Source organism: Elephas maximus, chromosome 23, assembly GCF_024166365.1.
Source record: "Elephas maximus indicus isolate mEleMax1 chromosome 23, mEleMax1 primary haplotype, whole genome shotgun sequence".
Lineage (NCBI taxonomy): Eukaryota > Metazoa > Chordata > Mammalia > Proboscidea > Elephantidae > Elephas > Elephas maximus.
In genome coordinates this window covers 20,386,521-20,404,858 of record NC_064841.1, presented here as the reverse complement: position 1 = coordinate 20,404,858, position 18,338 = coordinate 20,386,521, and the positions used below count along the sequence as shown (strand labels likewise).

At 40.6% G+C, this 18,338-nt stretch overlaps 2 protein-coding genes across 6 annotated transcripts in view; one reads left to right on the top strand and one right to left on the bottom strand.

Annotated features, from left to right (window-relative positions):
- The window catches only part of KCNMB3 (potassium calcium-activated channel subfamily M regulatory beta subunit 3), an 83,377-nt gene extending 83,156 nt beyond the window's left edge, over positions 1-221 (bottom strand). For 3 of the 4 annotated variants that reach the window (XM_049867391.1, XM_049867388.1, XM_049867393.1), the window contains exon 1: positions 31-221. The gene's annotated coding sequence lies outside the window, so the exon portion shown is untranslated. The remainder of the gene's footprint in view (positions 1-30) is intronic. The other variant, XM_049867395.1, reaches the window with a different exon arrangement.
- On the top strand, positions 8-18,310 carry ZNF639 (zinc finger protein 639). Of its 2 annotated transcripts, XR_007515070.1 has the most exons (7): positions 8-94; positions 3,808-3,872; positions 4,477-4,545; positions 5,571-5,681; positions 8,356-8,490; positions 8,638-11,431; positions 18,077-18,310. XR_007515070.1 is itself a non-coding variant. In XM_049867387.1 (6 exons), the coding sequence occupies exons 3-6, from the start codon at positions 4,488-4,490 to the stop codon at positions 9,789-9,791; spliced, it is 1,458 nt and encodes a 485-aa protein (XP_049723344.1). In that variant the 5' UTR covers positions 8-94; positions 3,808-3,872; positions 4,477-4,487; the 3' UTR covers positions 9,792-14,430. The 2 variants fall into 2 exon arrangements, 1 of the variants encoding a protein (XP_049723344.1); XM_049867387.1 differs by lacking the exon at positions 18,077-18,310 and having other exon boundaries at positions 8,638-14,430.
- The last annotated feature ends 28 nt before the right edge of the window (positions 18,311-18,338 follow it).

Genomic DNA, 18,338 nt, shown 5'->3' with positions numbered 1-18,338 from the left:
CGCGCACCCACTCCCCGCCCTCGGCCTTACCTCTTCGCCTCCCCGCCCTCTCGGCGGTCCCTTGAGGTGCGCGGCGCAGGCGCGGAGCCGGGCGGTGAGTGCGGCCCGGAGCCCGGGCCTGGGGCCTGGCGGGCAGGGCGTGGGCGCGCGGAGGGAGCAGGCCGGCCCGGAGGGGCGCGGGGAGCGCGAGGGCCGGAGCGGCGCCGCCCTCTGTCGGCGGGCAGGGCCGCGGGGCCGGGGCGCCTGGGCCAACGCCGCCTCGCGCTGCGCCTGGGCCGGCCGGCCGGGCCCCGAGGCGCCGGTGAGTGTGATGGAGGCGCGGGCGGGCCGGGCGCGGGCGGCTGCAGGGGATGTGGGCGTGCGGGCGCCGCAGCGGCCGGGAGACGGCGGGAAGGGCCGGATGGCTCCGTTCGCGTGAAAACCTGCTTCGTTTTATGGCGGGATGGCGCCTCCCTCCTCCATCCCGAAGGCCGTTCCACCCCTTCCGGGGGACGCCTCGGCGCTCTGCTGACTTTCTTCTTTGTGGCGCCTCTGGGGTCGGGTCCTGGTAGCCCCTCAGCGCCGGCCCCTGTCGCCGGTCCCCGGCCCGCACAGGCCGGTGCGTGGCGTGGGGCCGGAGACAGCTGGGTCCTGGCAGTTGTTGGCCGGCCCATGCGACGGGCTTGTCGTGCGGCGTCCGGGCTCCGGGCGTCCCTCGGTGCCACGCAGGCCCTTGGGCCCCGGCGGGCGGATCGCGACCCTCGTTCAGCTGGAGCGCACCCGGTGCTCGCGCCGCCCGCGAGCCGCAGCCGCAGAAAGCAGGCGTGGGCGCTCAGGTCTCCAGCATGTGGTCTAACGCTGTGTTACCAAACAAAAATCAAACCTGGCCAGTGGCTTCCGACTCATAGAGAGCCTATAGGACAGAGTAGAACTGTCCCATACGGTTTCCAAGGAACGCCTGGTGGAATCGAACTGCCGGCCTTTTGGTTAGCAGCCGTAACTGTTAACCACTATGCCACCGGGGTGCTGATAAACCCTGCTCGGTTCTGTTTCTAGGTACAGCCTGGGAACACGAGTCCTACGAAGCAGATAACTCTTTGCAGAGAGATAAAGATGGGTACCGCACTGAAAGTAGCTAAGCAATCAAATACTTATGATCACCTACTTCAGCAAAGACTGATACGAAGTTGGACAAGTAGTGGGTTCTACCTAGTTCAGGCTCTCCTACAGCGTTTTTGTGTTTCAATTAGTTTTCAACCTGGAAAACGTGATTATTTTAAACGAGAGCGAAAAAGAGGGTTTTTTAAGCTCCTTGGTATGAAAGTGTAGGTTTCCATTGTAAAGACTTTTGCACGAATTAAGAGAATATTTACGTTGCATGAAGTATCAAAGGTGGATCATCTATTTGATAAGTGCCAACTGCCTTTATGTGTATTGTGTTTTGTTGTCGGTTGAAAATTTTTTGTTGTTGTTTGAAAAAGAATGACAGGTGGAAAGATGCTGTAAATTGCTTTTAAAAAAAATAATGCTTTGGGTACCATATTCCCATTTTTGTAAATGTAAGATATATGTACACCGTAACAGTAAAAAGTCTAGAAATACGTACACCAGAATGTTAACAGTGGTTTTTTGGATGAAGGGATTCTAAGTGATTTAAGAAAATTTTTCTGATATTCGGTAGGGCACATGCATTACACGTGTGGTTTATTTTTAAGAGGTGAAGGGGGAGTGAATGATAAGTTGCACGTGATTCAGAATCTACCCCTGAGAGGAGCACGAGTGAGCAAGTGTTTCTATAACGTCCCTGAGTAAAAAGAATCCACCCCACGAGAAGAGGACTCGTGAACAAACGTTTCCATAACGTTCCTGAATAAAAAGCCAATCTTCTTCACTGGGGTAGTTATGCGTATAAAAGGCAGATAAGAAATGTTTGCTGAAATGAACAGTGGTTAGCATTTTTTGGTCTTAGCGTGTGTCTTATCATCACGCTAAAAGGAGGCCTCGTGAGTATTTGGACGTTGCTCAGCCCTGAGTAGAAGCTAGACCTTTCCTGATCAAGGTGATCCGCTTCCTCTCACTTGATGGTCTGAATTCAGGCCAGCTGGCAACATTAACTTTAATGCCCTGCTTGGTTTCCTTTTCGTGCTTTTTTATTCTTCGAGTTCTAAAGAACTTGAAATGTATTCAGAAATAACAAGCGGCTACCTTCACGTGTTTATTAACTGCCAGTTTTCAATGTTCTCTTGGAGCTTTGAGAACGTTCAGAGCATGATGTATGAGACTATTGGCTGTATAATTTCTGGAAGTGTAGTAAAGAGGTATTAGGAGTAAGTCTTGAAATTTTAATTTATTACATAAACATGAAAACCATTTTTCTTTTTGAACGCATTTGATTGGGACACTCTTTGTGTTTTTAGGTGAAGCATCGTATCTGTTACCATCATTTCTATAAATCTCAAGGTTGTCAGTTTCTCTGAGTGATTCTCTCACCCCCACCCCACCCCCCCACATTGACATCTGAGTAAGAACTGGAAAAAAGGTGTAACTTGCTGGTGGCAGTGATTAGCAGTGAAGATTTACTCACATACAGTTGTTCAAAGCCCAGGAGTCAGAAATTATGCATTTTCACCTCTGGTTTTGCCACTTCTGAGTTGACTTTCACTGACTCTCCTTTCTCATCAGTAAAAACAGGATGGGTTTGATAATAGCCTCTCTATCTACCTCATCTGCAGTTCGAATCCACCAGTTGCTCCTTGGAAGCCCTATGGAGCAGCTCTACTCTGTCATACAGGGTCACTATAAGTCGGAATCGCCTCGGCGGCAGCAGGTTTTTATCTACCTCGTAGGATAGTTGTGCAGATCGAATAGAATAAGGGTTAGGAAGATATTCAGTAAACTAAAAAACACTCTTACCACAATATGATCACATCACCTGTAGTGCTGGTGTACCCACAACTTGATGAAGTAGCAAAAATAGTACGTGCACCTCAAGTTCTTTACCCCTAGAAATGCAGTGGTCTTAGTAATGATGCCGAGTCCTGCCTGCCGTGTAGATCCCACTGGTGAGAAGAAAAGCAGTGTATAAGACAGGTGGAGAAAGCCACAGTGCATTTTTTTCTGATATTCCTTATGTGCCAACTGCCAGAGTGGAAAAATGAAGAGGTTGTCGTTAGTCGTTAACTTACTTGAATTGGGGTGATCACTTCATGTCCCTGTTTGTTTCCAAAACTAAAATGATTGAAAGCATTGGCTTTAAAATCGGCTAGACCTGTGTTCAAATCCCAACCCTACCATCTATTGACTGTCCAACCTTGAGCTAAATATTTAACTTTATTATGTCCCTGTTTCCTTATCAATGGCCAGTGGTAAACGGTAACTATTTCGAATGAGTGTTATGGATTGTGCATACCATAGGGTTAAATGAGATAAAGTATGTGGACAGCCTAGTGCATAACTGGTGCTCAATAAATGGTCTTTATTCTACTTAAAAACCTTAACAGTTTAAAGTCTGACTCTGTGATTCAGTGACTAAAAATATTTGCTTTTATTATGGTTGAATAAATTAATATAAACTTGTATTTGTTTTGGTGTCAAGATGTAGCTATAGCTTTGGAAGGTAAATTTATTTCAAAGCAATGTGAAACATATACATACATTTATAATACGTATGATTTTTACCGCTTAGTACAGTTTATTCAAAAGAACATCGTAACTAATTAATTCTGTATAACATTTTAGTTGATTAAAGATCTGGCAGCATTGTTTTCTTAAATCTCAGAAAAGAGCTACATTTTTGCTTATGTGAGTTCTGTCATGTTTTACCTACAGGCATTTTTTACCATCTGTGAGAATTGCCCTATAATTCGTTTTTCTTCACTCCAGTGTTATACCAAGTAAGTGAAATGTAGTGAAACTAATTAGTTAATTTTATGAACAGTTCATGTGAATTTAATCATTACACTAGTTGCCACACCTGTTCTGTTCTCAGTAAACTGTTGAATGTGACCTTATAAGTAAGAAAATAATTTTTATTTTCTCTTGAAAATTACTTATATTCTGAGCTTCTATGTGATAATCTGCCTTTAGGGGACTGTATCAGCCTTGAGCTTGAAGCCTATAGTGAAATAGCACCTATTTTTAGGAAATGTGCTTGTAAAACTCTTAAAATGGTGCCATAGGCGCAATAGTTTTGTAAAATAAAATAAAATAACTTAAGCATAAGGCTTCTTGTAATTACCCAGTCCTCACAGTTGCATCATTATTTGAAACAGAGGTTATTTCTCAGCCTTACTAATAAAGAAAACTAAAATCAGCTCCTGCCTTTAGGCTTATCTGGAAAAATAAATCCAAAATGTAAAGAGAGATACCATTTAACACTTGTGAAGTAGACTTTCACGTGGCACACACACTGCTTGTTACTAATAAATCCTTGAGTTAGAATTTTTATAACAATGTTAAGAATTATTACTTGTGATACACTTCTTAAATATTTTTTAGATTGAAAAGATATGAATGAATATCCCAAAAAAAGGAAAAGGAAGACTTTACACCCTTCTCGTTATTCAGGTCAGTGTATAATTGAATTATTTTAAAATTGGATTATAGATAACTCTATTTTCTATGAAATTTGTATTCCCATCCATTTTCTCATAAATGAATGGATAAGAATTAAATATCTGCATTTTAAATAAATCCTCTATGTATTCCTCATTGTCCACCATGTACCAGGGCACATCAGAACTTTATAGACATATTTTATTTAATCTTCACAAATCCATGGATTATAAATATTTAAAATTAGATATCTGAGACTACATACTTGGGTGGTATCATGGGGATTTGCTTGTCTGGCTCCCAAGCCTGTGCTTAAGGCACAGTGACCTCAGTGGAAGATATTTTATGTCATTAGAGGGAAAAAATCTTGATCCTATGCTTTATTTTTGGAAATGCGAAGTTTCATTTTGACTGTATAATTTTAGACCCTTTGATTGAGGTTGGCTTTGCTATCTGGGCAGTATAAGAAAAGTACGTCTCACATATTTGGGACAGTCTCGGGCATACCCATTAGCTCACCCGGCCTACGTGCTCTTCATATCTGAGGAAGTTAAGTCTGATTTACTGCTTACTGCCCCCTCCCAGGCAAGACTTGAAAAAACTGTATTCAGAAGCCCTAACTGATCCTCAGGCCATTTCGCCTACGTGGTATGCCTTCTCTGCATTACATAGCAAGTCTTCTTGGCAGTTACTTCAGTGTTTTTAAGTGAACATTTATCAGTTAATGGTGCAGTTACCACAACGTGTATCACAGATTTTGTGGGATTTTGCCTGGAAGGCAAATATGTCTTTGTATGCTTCAAACTTACTATATTTTGGAACTGTGTAATTTGTGGTGCTTTCAAAGCTCAGTGTCAATATCAGATCTGAAATAAAAGTTAGTTTTTTTTTATAATTGAGGAAAATATTAATGCTTTTATTGCAGGTACTACAGTTAAAATTATGAAAATTTATATGCGTCGGCTAAAGGGATGGCTGTCGTTAAACGTATATATGTTACTGTGCTTAAATTTTTTTCTATTTTGTTTTGTGCTCAGATTCCTCTGGAGTAAGCAGAATTGCAGATGGGTTCAGTGGAATTTTTTCTGATCATTGTTATAGCGTCTGTTCTATGAGACAGCCAGATTTGAAATATTTTGACAACAAAGGTATATCTACGTTATATTCCAAAATATTTTTCTTAATGTCACTTTTATATATTTTTATTTTTTCCTTATTTAAAAATACGGGTGAAAGTGATAAAAAACAGGCAAGTGTTTGAATTCATTTTAAATATAAGAAAACAAAGGTTTGTTGTTTTTAAGAAAGCAGTTAGACGAATTTTAATTTCTTTAAATCATTTCAGACATATAAATGAAAAGCTCACTCACCAAAATCCATTCGGTTGGCTAGGAATTGGTGGCCAAGCAGGAGTGACCGAGAGCTGGGGAGCACTTGTGGTAAAAGGTTAAGAATAAGATTACGCACAGCCTTCACACTGAGCCATGCCACTCCGTCTGGAGAGCTAATGGAAGGGAGGAACAGAGGGTGACAGATTTAGTCTTTTCCTATCATATATTCTTTATTGACTCCCCTTTTCTAGAGCATTGGGTGAGTGAAAAGAACAACTTATCTTGTCCTCTTCTTCCTCTGGAGCCACCAAAGCTCCCAATTCACTTGAGCTCCTATTACAGACACAGAAACATAAAATTGTAACAATGTGTAGAGAGAGTCATCAGTATGAGCTCCTGTTTAGCTCGAGTTACATACGGAAATATTTATAGATATGTATTTTTTTACATATATGCACAGGTTAGGATACACACAAGATTTGTTGCTGTATCAGCTGAGAGGGCCTAAAAGAAATGACAACCCATAACAGCAAGCACACCTTACGCCCAGATTTTGGTTTCTAATGCCATTCTGCAATAAAAGGATCCTTTTTTTTTTCATTGCTTCTCACAGAAGTGGCTGATTCTAGAACTGGGGCAGGAAATACATAACATGAGCCAGGAGCATTGTGTAGTGGCAGAAAGTAAGGAAGTGCTCAGAACAAAATCTACTGATGAGGAGTATGTCAGAAGAGCACAGGAACCAACGAAGAGAGCTCACGGCAGCCAAAGCTGCAGCAATTTGAGCAATAGCAGGAACAACAGAGAAAGCCTTGGATTATAACCCAAAGTATAAAATAAATCCATGAGGCCATACTGATACAAATAAATGATTGAATAAATAGGAGAAAAGAGACAAATCTCTTGTGCAGAAGAATTCCAGATTATTTATGTAGACACTCCTATCTCATGGAGGTGGAACATAACTCCCACTGTTGAAGTGTGGGCCATGCATAGTGATTTCCTTCTAAAGCCTACCAATGTATGATGAAACATGGTACCTCACCTCTGTGGTCTACCTCCCAGTGACCTGTAACTCCAGTCTTACCATGAGAAAAACATCAGACGCATTCCATTAGTGAGGCATCTACAGAATACCTGACCAGTATTCCGCAAAACTGCCAGTCATCAAAAACAAGGAAAGTCTAAGAAACTATCACAGTCAAGAGGAGCCTAAGGAGACATGACAAGCAAATGTCATGTGGTATCCTAGATGAGGTCCTGTAATAGAAAAAGGACATAAGGTAAAAACCAAGGAAATCTGGTTAAAGTATGGACCTTCCATTGCTCTCCAGTGTTTTCAGGCTCATAGCGACCCTATAAGACAGAGTAGAGCTGCCCCATAGGGTTTCCAAGACTGTAATCTTTACAGAAGCAGATTGCCACATCTTTTTTCCTGTGGATTGGCTGTTAGGCTGGAACTGCCAGCATTTTGGTTAGCAGTCAAGCACTTAACCACTGTGCCACCAGGGCTCCTTGGTATGGACTTTAGTTAACAATAACGTATCAAGTATCAGTGATATCAATGTATCATTAATTGTAACAAATGTACCTTACTAATTTAAGGAGTTAATAGTAGGAGAAACTGGGTATAAGGAATATGATAGTTTTCTGTGTTATCAATTTTTCTGTAAATCTAAAACTGTTCTTAAAAATGGAGTCTGTGAAGAAAAATTACTGAAGCCCAGTATTCTTAAAAAAAAAAAACCTACTTGCCATCAAGTTGTGTCTGCTCAAGAGTGACCCTACAGGACAAAGTAGAACTGTCCAGCAGGATTTCCAAGGCTGTAATTTTATAGAAGCAGACTGCCACGTCTTTCTCCTGCAGAGCAGCTGGTAGGTTTGAACCACCAACCTTTTGGTCAACAGCCGAGTGCTTAACCAGTGCACCACCAGGGTTCCTTCAGTTCTCTCTAAACTCAAAACCAAACCCATTGCAGTTGAGTCAATTCCGATTCATAGCAACCCTAGAGGACAAGGTAGAACTGCTGCGTTGGGCTTCCAAGGAGCAGCTGGTAGATTTGAACTGCAGACCTTTTGGTTAGCACCGAAGCTCTTACCCACTGTGCCACCAGGGCTCCCAGTATTCTCTACTAACCTGTATTCCAATGGATTTTATGACCCTGGCTTTAAAATCCTGGGGTAATACTGAGAGAATAAAGACTCACTGAAACGCAGTAATAAAACAAACGTAAAATTCTAAGTAACATTAAAAAAACATATTCTAGTCCAGATGGGACATAAAAGCAAAAGCGACTGCTTGTTTGGGCCAATTTTCTGTGTGTCTGGGGTATATAGATGTAATATCTTTTCATGGCTAAATCCAAGCCCTTAGTTCCTGTTGGAATTCAAACCTATATTAGAAATACTTGGTGTTTTAATTAGTTTATAGTAATTAATGCTAAATGCTGTGATATAAATAATGAGTATTTTTCAAAATCCCTTTTTGCAGATGATGATTCAGATACAGAGACATCAAATGACTTGCCAAAGTTTACAGATGGAATCAAGGCCAGAAACAGAAATCAGAACTACCTGGTTCCCAGTCCGGTACTCAGAATTCTAGACCACACTGCCTTTTCTACAGGTCAGGGGGACTAATAGTATTTACATACTATATAACTCAATGAAAAAACAGTCTATTAAAATTTTTTATTTTTTTTCCGATTGTATTCATTTTCATAGGTTTTATTAGAGTAATGAAATATAATCAGAGGCTTATTTTATTTTTTAGAGAAATCTGCTGATATTGAAATTTATGATGAAGACTGTGACTCCCCTGAATCGGTCAACCAGCAGACGCAGGAGGAGGGCCCCGTAGAGGTCCACGCTGCTGAAGATGTGCCGATTGCTGCGGAGGTGCACGCCATCTCGGAGGATTACGACATAGAGACAGAAAACAACTCCTCGGAGAGTCTCCAAGACCAGGCGGAGGACGAGCCACCAGCTAAAGTCTGTAAAGTCCTTGACAAGAGCCAAGCTTTGAATGTGACTGCCCAGCAGAAGTGGCCTTTACTGAGAGCGAATAGCAGTGGCCTCTACAAATGTGAACTTTGCGACTTCAACAGCAAATACTTCTCCGACCTAAAGCAGCATATGATCCTGAAGCATAAGCGTACCGATTCCAATGTGTGTCGGGTGTGCAAAGAAAGCTTCTCTACCAACATGCTCCTGATCGAGCACGCCAAGCTCCACGAGGAGGACCCCTACATTTGTAAATACTGTGATTACAAGACCGTGATTTTTGAGAACCTCAGCCAGCACATTGCCGACACTCACTTCAGTGATCACCTCTACTGGTGTGAGCAGTGTGACGTGCAGTTCTCCTCAAGCAGTGAACTCTACCTGCATTTCCAGGAGCACAGCTGTGATGAACAGTACTTGTGTCAGTTCTGCGAACACGAAACGAATGATCCGGAAGATTTGCATAGCCACGTGGTAAACGAGCATGCGTGTAAACTGATAGAGTTAAGTGACAAGTGCAACAATGGCGAACATGGGCAGTACAGCCTGTTAAGCAAGATTACCTTTGACAAATGTAAAAACTTCTTCGTGTGTCAGGTGTGTGGCTTCCGGAGTAGGCTGCATACCAACGTCAACAGGCACGTTGCTATTGAACACACTAAAATTTTTCCTCACGTTTGCGATGACTGCGGGAAAGGCTTTTCAAGTATGCTGGAGTATTGCAAGCATTTAAATTCACATTTGTCGGAGAGAATTTATTTATGTCAGTATTGTGAATATTCAACAGGGCAAATTGAAGATCTTAAAATTCATCTAGACTTCAAGCATTCAGCTGACTTACCTCATAAATGTAGTGACTGCTTGATGAGGTTTGGAGATGAAAGGGAATTAATAAGTCACCTTCCAGTTCATGAGACCACTTGATTGTGCTTTTTATTTTAACTTACGTAATTTTTAATGTCAATGTAAAATAAAAAATCTCAACTTTTTTTGGAGATGTTAAAATGGATAATTGTAAAGATAAAGATACCTGTAACAAGTAAGAATTTTTTTAGTTGGCCCAATTTTCTTGGCATTGCAACATTTTCAGTATGGAATTGTATCTTAAACGTGCTATTTTCAATTACATGGTCATCGGTGGTTTTCACCACCCTTGGTGACTGTCTTCCTATTGCGTGTGCTCTGATTCCATGAATTGAGAAGAAACAGATGTCTTGAAGAAACAAGACTACAGTTTTCCTTCCGGAACCATAGGTGCTGTTTGCGGGGGGCGGCGGGGGGGGGGGGGGTTTGTTTTTAAACACAATACAAGCTCAGTTTCAGTGATACATCTCTTCAAGCATGAAGTCATTCAAGTACTGCCCTACCAGAACCGAAAATGCAATGTAATACGCAGTGAAGTCCAGTGAAACATCCATCAATAAGAACCCAGTTCCTCCGTTTGCACTCTCCACCAGGGCTTATCACCAAGGCAATTAGTGGACTCTGTGTGATCCTTTTAATAACACTAGGAGGCCAGTGATATTATAGGAAGAAAGATTGTTTTCTTGGTAGTCTTTTTTTTTTTTTTAAAGCCTTTACCTATGGGTTGAGTAATTTAAAGTGGCTGGGGGCAATGAGGGAAAGGGGAGAGAGGGAACTGATAGGGAATCAGGCAATAAAATAAAAAGTAACCATTTCATAACTCATTCATTACCTGTTAACATTTAATTTTCACTGTTACACAACTGCAAAGTTAGGTAGGCCCTAACTTCCGATGTCAAGTCAAATAATCTACTGACTGTGAAAACCCACTGAAGTATTACTACAGAGCTTAAAAGTTCTTGGAAATAAAGGCTTGCTGGCATGATAATGTATAAATTGCTATTGATGATAGTAAATTGGTTTTGCTTCTGAAATAGCAGTATCAAGAAGACAGTATAACGCTGGCTCCAAGTGTAACAGACATTGCTGCTAAAAGTACAGAGGGCCCAGGTAGGTGGATGGAGCTGAGCAGAGCAGTTGTATGACCTATAGTTATTTCACCTCAAGAACCGTGGAATTTTAGTCTGAGAATGGTGGCCATGATAATCGTTCGCAAAGCCCATCATGTTTGTCTTTGCTAGTAATTTTGTCATATATGCATACCTGTGTTCCTAGAGTTCCTGGGTAGTACAAATGATGAGCGAGCTCTGCTGCTAACCGCAAGGTTGGAAGTTATAGTCCACCCCGAGGTCACTCAGAAGAAAGGCCAGATGATCTACTTCCAAAAAACCAGCTGTTGGAAACCCTGTGGAGCGCAGCTGTACTCCGACACACAGGCGGTCGCCGTGAATTGGAATCTCCTCTGTGGAACGCAGCTGTACCCCGACACACAGGCGGTCGCTGTGAATTGGAATCTCCTCTGTGGAACGCAGCTGTACCCCGACACACAGGCGGTCGCCGTGAATTGGAATCTCCTCTGTGGAACGCAGCTGTACCCCGACACACAGGCGGTCGCCGTGAATTGGAATCTCCTCCAGGGCAATTGGATTTTTAACTGGTGTTCCTACAAACTGCCATTCTATCTGATCGTGACGTTCCAGGTAGGGCTATCGGGCATAAACATCTGGTAAATTTTCTCAATTTAAATTGGAAGAGAACCTTAAAAACTATGTGGCCCAGCCAAACCCTGCAGTCTTGTAAGTTTCTTGTAGAAATAGAAACTGAGATTGTCATTAGCCCGAGGTCATCTAACCAGTTATAGCAGAAAGGAGTGGAGTCCAGGTTACTTGTCTTGCAATCTAGTGATGTTTCAAAGACACCGTGTCACATAAAGCTGCCCTTCAGGTGGTTTTCCTGAGTATTTCACTTATCTATTCCCCTAGCTTCTTAGGGATTGTGTTTTTTATCCTTTTACACATATCCAGCTTGAGGAATTTTATTTTTAGAAAACTAACCTGAATTAAACAATACCTTGTTTTTGGAAACCCTGGTGGCTTAGTGGTTAAGAGCTATGGCTGCTAACCAAAAGCTCGGCAGTTCGAATCTACCAGGTGCTCCTTGGAAACCGTATGGGGCAGTTGTACTCTGTCCTGTTGGGTCGCTATGAGTTGGAATCGACTCGACAGCAACGGGTTTGTTATTTTTAAATTCTTTATTTTACCTGTTTACATTTGATCAGGTATTGGTGGTCAAATTAAAAAGATTAAGCAATGCAACTACTCAAGAGGCATAAATTACATTTTACAACCGTATGATCGTGTGGTTTTTGACGACTCTGCAGCTGGAGACCACATCCCAGTGACAGTTGTTCAATACAAACTTTCTTGCCTTAACTCAGTTGTCAGATAAATTTATAATTGACCATAAATTGCTGAGGTAACTGGTTTGTATTTTTAGCTTAACAAACCTACCAAAAAAGATACTTTTCTAACTACTAATGGATTTTTTTCCCCTTTAAAGTTAGAAGACGTTTCTACTGTGGTTCTTGTGTGACTTGAGTCACGATTTAAGTCTGAGAATAGGTAATTGATGGTGATGTTTATTAGCACAACAAGAGAATTCTTGGCAGCAGTGAGCAGTAGTGATGGGTCATAATTGTTTTCCTTGCTTTTTTATCTTAACCTTGCAATGACTTAATTGCTTTTGAAATTCCAAAGCACTTCCCCTCTACTCCAGAATTTGAAAACATTTATGGACTACTCAAAAGCCTCTCCTCTTCCTGCTTGTAAATTTGCCAGCTCTACCATTTAAAATCACCCTTCTCTACTCCGAGATTTCTCTAACTGTGCGTTATCACATATGAACCATTTTTTCAGTCTCACAGAGTCGATAGGCTGTTAGAAGATGGCTGAATGGTTCCAGGTGTCTATGTGGGTTTTTTTCAACAGACTTTAACACTATTCACAGTTTTTGAACCTGATTTACAAAGCATTGAGTGACTTAATCCCTGCCACCATTAATCCTAACTTTGCTTCGTTTGTTTATCTTGCTACCTTTTGCAAGAAGTTTATTTCCCAAACTACCGTGAATAATTTTCTAATGGAATTTTCATACCTAAAAAGCAGTATAAGCTATGTCAATTTGAAAAGGCTAATAAATGGCCACAATCTTTTTGAAAAGTAGATTGGCTTATTAAAAAAAAATATATATATATATATATATATATAAAGAATTTCCATAAAAATGAATCGTTAAGACTAATTGTTAAGCTCAATGGAGAAGCAAATTTAGTTAGGTTTATCCTACAGTTGACATAGTTTCTCCCTGTAAATGAAGAATAAAATTTTAAGATACAAATTCCTTTGCCCATAACACCTAACCTCAATTCAGAGCATCACAAGAGAAAATATTGTTTGTATTTCTAGTGCTGGGTTTATGGATTTTCACCTTACATTGATTAAGCTTTCCTATAAATTAATCTGAAGACAGCATTTAAATCTAATGGGAAGACATGTATATTTATGATGTAAATTAGAAATTCACAAAGCTAGAAGTTGTCACATGTAATTTACATGTTCATATGTTTAATTTGTAAGTTTAAAAACTAAGATTTTAAGAGCCTGGCAGAATCGTTTGGCATCCACTTCACACCAGTGAAGTGAAACATAACTTTCTGGATAAAAGCTTTCTGTATTAAGATCGCTATAACTTCCTTACATAAGTTCATTCTTCTTAGTAACTGTGTAAACTGCTTATTACCTGGACCCAAAATAAATCACATTAGCGAAAAGTAATTTCTTCACTATAAAAAGAAACAATTTTCTCACATTGCTAAGTAAGCATATTGTATTATATAATAATCTTATTTCCATACTTTGAGAAGGTGATTATTTAGACTTAGTTTTCTTAAAAATATTGGACAGAATAAATTATATCCTGAAAATGTAAAGAAAAGCGCTTGGTTTGAGAACCCAAAGTTTTCTAGTCTGTAATATCTTAGCCAGACAGCCTCCTCTACTAAAAACTTAAGGCTGAAATAATTGATACTCTTGTCCTTATTTTCAGAATAAGCTAAGCTAAGCAATTGGAGTCATACCCACGAGGTATAATTTCTTCTGGGTGATTTTTTTTCTTTAATCCCCTGCCCGAAGGCTCTTCACCTTGCTCTGAATTACTTGGCCGAAATTTGAGAAGACTGAATCCCCACTTTTTTCTTGCCCACCCTGGTCATTTTATTTGGGGTTACTTCTAAATGACATTATTCATCTGTTTCTAGAACATATTCCTCAAACTGTATAGCTGATTACTCTCATCTGTAAAAAAAAAAAAAAACAGCTCTTCAATTCCTCACCCCAACTATATAGCTGATTAATCTGTGCAGCTCTTTGATTCCTCACCCCATTTAAGGTTTTCGGAAAGTCTCTAAAGACTAAAGAGCTTTCCTAACTAACAAGGTGAGAGTGGATTTTTTTTTTTTCTTTGAATCTTCCTCACCTCTATTTGTGTTAAAATGGTTTGCTCACTGTATGCCATGTACCGCATCACTTGCTTGTATACCCTGTAAATATTTCATATTTTCCTGTCTAACAGCAGTTTGGTTGTGCCAAATTTGTAAATTGCAAATGTGTGTATTTTAGATTTTAAGCAGCAGAACACTATGGCAGAGATCTTAATAAATAATTTCTTTTATAATTACAAGATTATGGTTAAATTTCTTATGGCCCTGATCCATATTCTTTAGTGAATCCTGAGTAATGGTGCTGTAAACATCAGTGTAGAAATGTCTGCCTGAGTCCCTGCTTTCAGTTTTTTGGGGATATATATATATATATATACACACACACACACTCACACCCACATACATATGCACATATTTATGTACACACATCTAGGAGTGGAATTACTGGGTCATGGGGTAATTCTATGTTTAACTTTTTGAGGAGCTGCCAAACAGCAGCTGCACCATATTACACTCCCACCAGCAGTGGATGAGAGTTCCACTTTCTCCACTTCCTCCTCAACACTTGTTATTTTCCACTTTGTTTTTTTGTTTTGTAATAGCTATCTTAGTAGGTGTAAAGTGGTATCTCACTATGGTTTTGATTTGCATTTCCCTAATGGCTAGTGACATTGAGCCTCTTTTCATGTGCTTACTGGCCATTTGTATATTATCTGTGGAGAAGTGTTTAAGTCCTTTGCCCATTTTAAAATTGAATTGCTTGTCTTTTTTGTTGTCCAATTGTAAGAGTTCTTTTAAAATTCTGCATATTTAACCCTTATATGTGGTTCCCAAATATTTTCTCCTATTCTGTCGTTTGTCTTTTCGCTTCTCTGAAGCACTGGGGTAACTTTAACAACAGCTCAGGGCCTGTGGGAAAATAGCTCCCAAGCATCCCTTTTTCACAGAGCCAAAGCAAAAGGCCACAGAAACTTGGTTCACCACACTGACCTATTTGTCCATGAAGTTACCTTTTCCAGAGATCTTTATTTCTTCATTCAGCTTGAGTTACTATGTAGAGTCTTCTTATTTCAACCTAAAGGACTTACTTTAGCATGTATTGTAGGGCAGATCTCATGATAACAAACTCCCTCAGCTTTTGTTTATCTGTGAATGTCTTAATTTTTCTTTCATTTTTGCAGGACAGTTTTGCCAGGCACAGAATTCTTGGTTCATGGGCTTTTCGGTTTTGTTTTTTATTTTAGTGTTTTAAATATGTTATTCCAGTGCTTCTGGCCTCCATGGTTTCTGAGGAAAAATTAGCACGTAATTTCACTGAGGATCCCAAATTCTGTCTTAGTTATCTAGTGCTGCCGTAACAGAAATACCACAAGTGGATGGCTTTAACAAAGTGAAATTCATTTTCTCACAGTCTAAGAGGCTAGAAGTCCAAATTCAGGGTGCCAGTTCCAGGGGAAGGCTTTCTGTGTTGGCTCTGGGGAAAGGTTCTTGTCATCAATTTTCCTCCGGTCTATGAGCTTCTCAACACAGGGACCCCAGGTCCAAAGGACACATACTCCTGACTCTTTGCTTGATGGTAATAAAAGTTCCTTGAGCTTCAGCTCCATCTTCCAGGCCCACTTTGAAAATGAGGTAGCTCCACTTCCTGTGTTCCTTGTCTCTTCAGCTTCTGCTTCCTGGCTCATTTGCCTCTTGGCCCCTTGGGCCTCACTGCTCATGTCTCCCCTGCTAGGGCAAGTCTTCCAAAGTCTTTAGCTCCACAGATAAGTGCCTGGAGGCACCCCACTCCTGCAGGAAGCCTTCTGCACAAAGGCACTCAACTCTCTCACTGCATAGGTCAGGTCAGCTCCAGCGCTGTCTTGCGCTGATCTGGTTCTCCTGCTGCCATTACCCTGTTGTGCTTCTCACTGTCTGTGCCATCTCCAGTGTAACAGCTCTCCTTACTTCCTTCTGAGTCCTCGCCAGAATTGTCTTTCACGTCTCTTCAAGGCAATCTAGGCTTTACTATTAGGCACTTGAAAACTTTTCCAGGCTCTGTACATTCACAGTTTCAAAACAGCCTCCACATTTTAGGTATGTGTCAGAGAAGCACCTCACTCAGTACCCTAAATCTAAACCCTAACCTATCCCTAGCCCTAATTATACACTTAAACATTAAATGCCTAAATCTAATCCGTACACTAACCTTAACCTAAACCCTTACTGTAAACATAACCTTAACTGTATCCCTAGCCTTAAAACTATCTCCAACAATAAACATACTCCTAGCCCTAGCACAAACCCTAACGCTAACTGAAACAGTAACACTAAACCTAGCTCTAACCATAATCTAGCCTTTAACCCTAACACCTAACCAAAACCTTAACCTTAACCATAAACCTAACTCTGGATCTGATCTGAACACTAACCCTAGATCTAACCCTAACACTAGATCTAACACTAACCGTAAGTGTAACTCTACATATAATGGTAAACCAAACCCTAATCCTAACCCTAGATATAACTGTAGACTATCCCTAAATTCCTAGCCTGAGACTAACTCTAGACCTAACCATAACCCTAACTCTAGATCTAACTGAAACCCTAACCTAACTAGATTAAGAGGTAATGCCAAATTCTAACCCTAACACTAAACCTATCTTTACATCTAACCCTAACTCTAGATCTACCCAAACACCAGATCAAATCCTTCACTAACCCTAACCATAACACCTTCTCTAGCCCTAATTATACCCCAGTCCTAATCTATACCTTAATGTTAACCCTTACTGTAAACATAATCTCAACTTTGTCCTAGTCTTAGCCTCTGTCCTAGCCCTAATCCTAAACCAAGCATCAACTCTAACCTTAACCCTATCTCTAGCCATAACCTAGCCCTTATTATATTTCTAAACCTTACACTCTAACGCTAACCCTAACCATAATAAAACCCAAACCAAATCTGTAGATCTCACCTACCCCTAACTTCAGATCTAACTGTAACAGTGACACCCTAGACCTAACCCAACCTCTAACTCTAATCTTAGACTAACCGTAACACTAAGCCTAACATCAACCCCAATTCTAGATCTAACCCCAACCAAAACTGTAAACCTAGATCTCACCCTAACCCTAATTCTAGATCAAACCTAACAAGAACATTAAACCTAACCAACTCTATGTCAAACCTAACACTGATACTAGCCCTAACCCCTAACCTAACTGTAACCCAAGATATAAACCTAGCCCTAATCCTAGATCTAACTTTAACCTGAACCCTAACCACTAACGCTAGTCCTAACCTCAACCCTAAATCTAACAGTAACATTATCCTAAACCTAGATCTAATCCTAACTCTAACCACTAACCTGTAATCCTAATGTAATGTGTTCTGCTGACTTGCTTGGTGTCTGTTATCCTTCTTTCCCTCCAATTTCTCCCATTTGTAATGAAAATGTCTACCTTGTGCTTGTACCACCATTGTACTTTGGAGGGAGATAACTTGTATTCTAGATTTCATAGATCAGGAGGAATTTTCAGATTTTAGACTTAGAGTCGATTTAAGACTTTTGCTATGATATGATGGGGTGGATGTGCTTTACATGTGGCAACGACACGAATCTTTGGGGAGTAAAGGGTAAAAAGTTATGCATTGAACTGTGCCCCCCAAAAATGTGTGTTGACTTGGCTAGGCCATAATTTGCAATATTGTGTGATTGTCCACCATTTTCTCATTTGATATGATTTTCCTATGTGTTGTCAATCCTACCTCTATGTTGTTAATGAGGTGGGATTAGAGGCAGTTATATTAATGAGGCAGCACTCAGCCTACAAGATTAGGTTGTATCTTGTGTCAATTTCTTTTCAGCTATAAAAGAGAGAAGAAAGCAGAGAGACAGGAGAACCTCTTACCACCAAGAGATAAGAGCTGGGAGCAGCGTGCATCCTTTGGACCCGGGGTCCCCACACTGAGAGTGTCTAGACCAGGGGAGGATTGATGACATGGGCCAGAACTGACAGAGGGAGAAAACTTTACCCTGGACCTGGGACCCTGAATTGGGATTTTAGCCTGCTAGACTGTGAGAGAATAAATTTTTCATTGTCAAAGCCAACCACTTGTGATATTTCTG

What these genes read in the sequence shown, in the direction of transcription:
- ZNF639 (XM_049867387.1), top strand. Translation starts at nt 4,488, where the DNA reads ATGAATGAATATCCCAAAAAAAGGAAAAGGAAGACTTTACACCCTTCT. An exon ending in ACACCCTTCTCGTTATTCAG is followed by an intron (nt 4,546 to 5,570) that starts GTCAGTGTATAA and finishes TTTTGTGCTCAG; the next exon opens with ATTCCTCTGGAGTAAGCAGA. An exon ending in GAAATATTTTGACAACAAAG is followed by an intron (nt 5,682 to 8,355) that starts GTATATCTACGT and finishes CCCTTTTTGCAG; the next exon opens with ATGATGATTCAGATACAGAG.